The 7375-nt window shown below is 44.0% G+C and overlaps 1 protein-coding gene across 4 annotated transcripts in view; it reads right to left on the minus strand.

Annotated features, from left to right (window-relative positions):
- Positions 1 to 6386, minus strand: part of rasgrf2a (Ras protein-specific guanine nucleotide-releasing factor 2a) — a 50819-nt gene extending 44433 nt beyond the window's left edge. For 2 of the 4 annotated variants that reach the window (XM_031803062.1, XM_031803061.1), the window contains exon 1: positions 5747 to 6386. In XM_031803062.1, coding sequence (XP_031658922.1) covers positions 5747 to 6025 — 279 coding nt within the window. In that variant the 5' untranslated portion in view covers positions 6026 to 6386. The remainder of the gene's footprint in view (positions 1 to 5746) is intronic. The other 2 variants (XM_020458589.2, XM_031803063.1) reach the window with 1 other exon arrangement.
- Positions 6387 to 7375: the final 989 nt, after the last annotated feature.

Below are 7375 nucleotides of genomic sequence, written 5' to 3' on the forward strand. Positions count from 1 at the left end.
ATCATAGTGGCTCTGACTTGTGGTCAGACTCACTCAGGTGGAACAAACTTTTTTCAATGCTGATCTAAATGTCATTGAGAAGACATAGAAGTGTCAAAGATTGTTTTTCGCAAACATCCTTTCTGAATTTGAAAGTAATCCAAGAAGTAATCATCAAATTTTTCCAAAAGTATCTGTAATCTGATTACAATATTTGTCACGTGTGCTCCCTCTCCGGCCTCTAGGTCACCAGGCTGCTCGTTATGACGCACACCTGTCACCATCGTTACACGCATAATGACACTCACCTGGACTCCATCACCTCCTTGATTACCTGCCCTTTATATGTCACTCCCTTTGGTTCCTTCCCCAGGCGTCATTGTTTCGGTTTCATGTCTGTGCGTAGAGTGCTCCATATGAGCATGTGTCTGGTTACTCTGTCCTGATAATGTTGAGGGAGCGCAAGCACCTGAGCACGCATAGACTTTCCTGGCCTGCTGCACAGAAATGTAGGAAAGTGTTTGTTTTTTAACATCCATTGCAAATGGTAATATATTAAAACTATAGTTCCTCACAGTAAGCTATTTGAAAAATCATTCCAACAAACTCCCCCTCGATGATCACCAATCCTCGGTGTGAAAGAGCAACCAATGGACGTTTTAGGCCTACTGCTGCATTGGTTTATAGGCCATCAGTTCCATGCGCTTATGTCTTTAGCCGCCAATGGATCTCGGTGTACAAATGTGTCATATGGTAGAGGCTGGTGATCTCACATTAGTTGACTTTTAACTTTCAAATTATATTTTTTTAATATTTTCATTCAAATTTTATGATTGACCATGTGGCAATGATTTTGAGAAACTTTATTCCTGAACTGAAACTGTTTCACGAAAATGCACACATGAAAATCATCACTGGGACGCAGAACAGTAGAAATGGTAGGATACATTTTAAGCTTCCCCAAACTTTAAACTCACGCTCAGCCGATTAAGTCTTTATTAAATAACTTCCTCGAAGTTCCCATGGTTGGATTTTGAAGCAAGGTAAGACATGCCTCATAATATAAAATAAAACATTTAGGTTTTAAACAAGTATGTTTTCAAAATGCATACGGCCTCCAGCTCACATTGTAAAGTGGTGGGTGAGTGCATTTAGCCTGTTCCCTGCACTTGAATGGTGAATGGGAGCCGAGCTTCAATTACCAGTTGAGAAATAAAAATAGTGGCAATTTTTTTTTATTCTGCACCAAAACTGTTTTAAACACGTGATGGCATTTTGAATTTTTCCACCATGAATGGTCACGTTAATACGCACAAGCCTATTTAATTGCACAAAATTATGCAAATGAACCTATAGAGCGATAAGTGTGACTGTCAAATGTTTTTACATGGAATGGTATTTCCATCATTGAATAAAAAGCATTACTTTGCAATGGGATTTGTTTTGTCCCGATCATTTTGGCCGGCAACAGTTTTATTTATTGGTTTATCTTTTTTTTTTATCGGCCAAAAGCTGGCAATGGCAGGCTAACGGAAACTCTGCTCTCTAATTGTCACAGTCAGTTTTCAGGGTGTAGTGAACCGTGTGTACTAAGAGTAGACACCATCACAGCAGAGGGCCACACACACAACCTTTACAACCCTCCCCTCATTCCCTCCCTTTTTCTCATCACACATCATACTTAATCATACTCAATCACATCCCAGCTCTCATTTACAAACTCATTAACTCTTCCTCTCTCTTTCTCCTCATCTACAATATTTCTCTCTACTCATCTCCAGCCTTTTACTCCCTTATCATCTCTCATTCTCTCCCTCAGTCTTTCTAATTCTCTTTCTCTGCCAGAACTTGTACACCTTGTATAACATTTCTTGAAGTGCTACTTCTCTCTCTGTGTGTGTGTGTGTGTGTGTGTGTGTGTGTGTGTGTGTGTGTTATGTGTTCTCAAACTGTGCCACTTCAACTATCAACCCTGGTAACCATGGTAACCCATCAATCAGCCGGCTGGCTGGCATTGAAGTAGCCTATAGTAGGCCGCGTCATTAGCATACAGAACTTTCCTATGTGAGACCACAGAGAGGTAGATTATCTAAGGACTTACATAAAGAGAGAGATGGGAAAGAGAGATAGACAGAGAGAGAAAGATAGACAGACAGAAAACACTTACACACTTACAGGCAAGGCAGTCTGCATTCCCTATCCTCCCCCTTCCTCTCTTCATTCCATCCTTTCCCCCCTCCTCTCTTCCTTCCATGCTTTTCCCCTTCCTCCATATAAAACAATTAAGGCTTCATTTGGCCTCATTTGCGTCTGCAGCTCTCAATGTTGCTTTAGGGTCCTTTTGCACGCCCCCTCACAAAATAATTAGAGGAAACACTGCTTCCCAAACTGCTGCTGTTTGCAAGTTTACAGTCTGTCCTTTTCACCAGAGACTGAGCCTTCACACAGAATTTTCCGTGACTATCTCCCCACTCTGCACAGAATCTACGCCCTCAGAGCCTGCAGCTTGGCTACAGACACACGCTATCCTCCACTACCTCACAAGAGCAGGACCACACATACACACGAGACATTAACAAAAGACACAGCCCAAACCCCCTAGACGCTTACAGTCGCTACAGTAGTTGATTTAGTTGAAGTTTGAAAAAATGATGACAACAGCAACTTTAAGGACATGAGGCTGCGGCTCTAAGGCACGATATCATGTTCTGTGAGGATAAAGCTGCTGCTCTATTATTTCAAACTGTAACACTCTGTGTGTGTGTGTGTGTGTGTGTGTGTGTGTGTGCGTGCGTGCGCGTGTGTGTGTGCTATCTGAGAGGACATCAGTAGAACACTTCTCTGCCTCTCAATCAGACATTGCCACTTTGAAGCTCTCTGATGTTTTAGTCTGGTTTAAATGCTTTGACGTCTTTGTGGATTGCGCGTGTGCCTGCGTGTGTGTTTCTGTGAAGGTGTGTGTGTGCGTGCTCGTACATGTTTGCGTTTTCATGGGTGTTTGTGTTTAAAACCCTCTCACTTTCCAGCCTTTGGAGCTGTGTGTTCGGTAGTACACTAAGTGGCCGTGATCTGACAGAATCAAACACTGCATTGTTTTTCATGGATGTCCCATGAATATGTTAATCTGAAGCACCAGATAGACATCAATTAAGTTCACAATACATAGACATTACGACCTCAGTAACATCATTGTAATATGTGTCTAAATACAGTGTAATTACAGTCGCCCAATCTAATGGTATAATACTGTTGTAAGACTGTTCCACATGTTTGTTGCACAGCTGTACCAAACCTGTTTAGGGAGCATGTTCCCTAGCGCATGGTGGAAACGGTGACCTCACACACACACACACACACGGTCAACCACATGCACAATGCACACGTCACACAGACATTCACATACACACACACACTTCAACCGCACACACCAGAGCTAAACTGAGTACATGGCACACGGGAGGGTCAGTGACCTCATCTATAACATCACAATCACAGGAGGAACAGAGTCTGGGGGGGGGGGGGAGTTAGATACTACAGTTGCCATTTCTCACTGCAAGACAACATTGACACTTGTATGGACTGATTTGGTTTGTTCAATGTTCAATGGAGCCATGTGTCTGTAGCTGCTATATTGCTGTTAGGGTCCTGTTGGTTTGCAGGGGTGTCAGACAGACACACACACACACACGTCAGACATGGCTGCGGAGGAAATCTAATGTGGTCAAAATGTGATCTAACTTGTCCCCAACACCAACACACAACACCAACCTCTAAGATAACATGACCTGATCTGATGTGACAATGAAAATCCCTCTTCCTGCTGCCTCCAGGCTATGAGCTGATCTCTGTCTCATTAGAGGATGATTGTGGTGGTGTGTTGGTGATTTTTGTTGTCGTCCTATTTCCAACAATGAGCCGCCCTTCTGACACTTCTGATCTCATTGGGGTTTTAACCCAAAAAAAGCACAAAACTGGAAATGATATTCGAAGGTGAATTATGTTGACACCCCTGATCTAGAGCATGTAAATTGATGTTGATGAAGTGATTGTTTTTCAGTCTAGTACAGTAGGCCTATATATAATACAGTACATGAATGCAGGTTCATTTCAAGGCAGGTGTTGAATACTGTGCCAAGGTGACAGTAGCAGCACACATTGGAGAGATACAGACACAGGTAAGTACCTAAAGAGAGAAATGCCAAGCGTCGGCTGGAGTGGTGTAAAGCTCGCCGCCATTGGACTCTGGAGCAGTGGAAACGTATTCTCTGGAGTGATGAATCACGCTTCACCATCTGGCAGTCCGATGGACGAATCTGGGATTGGCGGATGCCAGGAGTAAGCTACCTGCCAGAATGCATAGTGCTAACTGTAAAGTTTGGTGGAGGACGATTCTGTGCTTCCAACTTTGTGGAAACAGTTTGGAGAACGCCCTTTCCCTTTTTCGGCATGACAATGCCCCCGTGCACAAAGCGAGGTCCATACAGAAATGTTTTGTTGCAATCATTCTGCAACAACATGACTGGCCTGCACAGAGCCCTGACCTCAACCCCATCAAACACCTTTGGGATTAATTGAAACGCCGACTGTGAGCCAGGCCTCATTGCCCAACATCAGTGCCCAAGTCCCCACAGCAATGTTCCAAAATCTAGTGGAAAGCCTTCCCTGAAGAGTGGAGACTGTTATAGCAGCAAAGGGGGGACCAACTCCATATGAATGCCCATGATTTTGGAATGAGATGTTCGACGAGCAGGTGTCCACATACTTTTGGTCATGTAGTGTACATACGTAGATGTGGAGACCCACAGACAGATTACAGGTTACTGTGTGAATGCAAAAATATATATACGTTAGAAGAAACATTTGTATAAATGTGCTAACACAAAGCTAGTAGACTACTGTAGTGTACACAGAGCCAGTGAATGTGCTGTCTCCACCCTCCAACTGTGAGGATATAATAGGTCAACAAGAAAACATCTGTACCCAGTCACTGACTCCATGCAGCTCATCACAATAACAAAGATGTCAGCCAGTAATGGAGCTCTTCATAGGGACTATTAGACTTGTATTTCCCATATTTAGCTTCCATTCACTACACTCTTAGAAAAAAAGGGTTCCTAAAGGGTTCTTTAGCGGTCCCCATAGGAGAACCCTTTTTGGTTCCAGGTAGAACTCTTTTGGGTTCCATGTAGAACGCTCTGCGTAAAAGGTTCTACAGGGAACTCAAAAGGGTTCTATCTGGAACGAAAAGGTTCTACCTGAAACCAAAAAGGGTTCTTCAAAGCGTTATTCTATGAGGACAGCCAAAGAACCCTTTTAGGTTCCAGATAGCACCTTTTTCTTCTAAGAGTGTACATGGGAATATATTAACTACAGCAACTGTCATGAGGATATGGCATACTGGTAGTAGTATGTGCTGCTTCATTCTAAAAGTGTAAAGCCACATTTAGAAATATTCTACATGTATTCTAGGTAGTAATATCTAACTGCCCATGCTGTCCCTCAACGTCCCAGGCCTCTGGTTCTCTCTGGGACAGACACAGTATACTACGGAGGAAATCAATTGTCATCCCTCCTCTCCTCCCAACTAAAGTGCACTTTCTATGCGTAATCCCCGTCTGTGCTGCAAATCCTTAATCTGTTTTACGTAAGAAACCAGGGTGAGGGTAGGGTGCCAAACCTCAGTGTCAACACAGCGAGCAGAGACCAAAACCAAAGCACAACCATGTCAGGTGGTGCACTACCATGGTCACTAGGGTACCTAACCCACCTGCTGCTTGTCCACCATGTCCTTACTGACCGTGGCGCCTTTGGGCGCGGGAACCCTCTCGCACGTGCACCCCTCCAGCAAGTAAATCCCGGAGGGCCGAGTGCTCTGGTCGTTCTCGAAGTAAAAGAGCACATTCTGGTAGAGAGCAAAGTACTTGTCATTCCACCGACTGTTCTCCGTCGTCTTCTTGCTCAAGATGCCACGTTTCGTGCCCTCTTTGCGCGCGACAAGCGACAGATATAGAGCGTGCCCCTCATTATAGCGCACGCTCTTCTGCATTTTCCGTGAGACCCCTTCTCTTTCAGTCGATTTCAAAAAGTGGTCGTTGTTTTTGATGTCATATCTGTGACATATCTATCATATTTTCGGAGAGAGTTGGACAGGATAGGAGAGAGAAAGTAGATGTGGAGGAGAGAGCGCGCTAATCCAAGTTCACCACAGACGCGCAGGGGGGAATTTGAGTCCGGTCCACTCTGTGCGCCGCGAAGAAACCAGAAATAAATAAATAATCCCACATCTCATGCCTCAAACTTTTTAGAAAGGGGATCCAAATCATCCCAAATGGCGAGAAAAATATAGCCTATACAAGTGGAAAATCGCAAAAGACTTATCGTGCAGGCTGTAGCAGCGTAAAACCAAAATAGATTGAGGAGAACAGACAGTGAAAACAGCGCTAATCGGCTTTGACAGTAATTTAAAGAGACAGGTCGCTGTAATGTATTCCACTGGACTAGAGCTACTGTTTGTCTCTGTCTAATCCACTGTAGCATAGCCTGGCTACTGTCTGTCTGCCTGTCTGCCGGGGCGGGGCGGGCCGACGGACGGTCTTCTGTACAGTCTAGACAAGGGTTTGCGCTTCCCTCGCTCTCATTCACGGTAAAAGGTGAAACTGTAGGTTTTACTATGCTGGACCAGCAGTGTTGCTGACCAATGGAATGGAAATTATATGGACAAATATATTTCAACGCCACTATACCAAATCCGTGGCGTTGAGTGAAAACGAGTGTTTTTAGAGTGTACCTGCAACTCCTTCATGTTGCTTCGAGTCGCTGTGAAGTCGTTACTTATAAAATGTCAATTCTTAAACTTGTACTTTATATCTATGTTTGGCCTTTGTTGTTGCCAGCCTTTCTTTGTTTGCTGAAATCCATACTTTTTAATAAACGTTCATCAAATACAACCCCTGACTGTTTCTTCATTGAGATTCAATTGGCACATGGGCATTTGCACTAAATTGCCTCTTCGAGCAACAAGGAAACGGTCAGTGGTTGTATTTGATTAACGTTAAATGAAAAAGTGTGGATTTCTACAAATATATATATATTTTTAAGTATCGACTTCACGCTGAGTCATGATGGAGTTGAGAAATACCTGACTAGAAACGATCAAACTTTAGTGACCACAGTAAGGACACCCCGTTTTAACGTCCCATCCGAAAGACGGCACCCTACGCAGGGCAATGTCCCCTTCACTGCATTGGGGTCTCCTTGGACCAGAGGGAAGAGTGCCCACTACTGGACCTCCAACACCACTTCCAGCAGTATCTGTTCTCCCATCCAGGGACAGACCAGGACCAACCCTAGCTTCAGAGGCAAGGATGGAAGGCTGTTGGCACAGGGTGGTATAGTT

Source organism: Oncorhynchus kisutch, linkage group LG23 (assembly GCF_002021735.2).
Source record: "Oncorhynchus kisutch isolate 150728-3 linkage group LG23, Okis_V2, whole genome shotgun sequence".
NCBI classification, from domain to species: domain Eukaryota; kingdom Metazoa; phylum Chordata; class Actinopteri; order Salmoniformes; family Salmonidae; genus Oncorhynchus; species Oncorhynchus kisutch.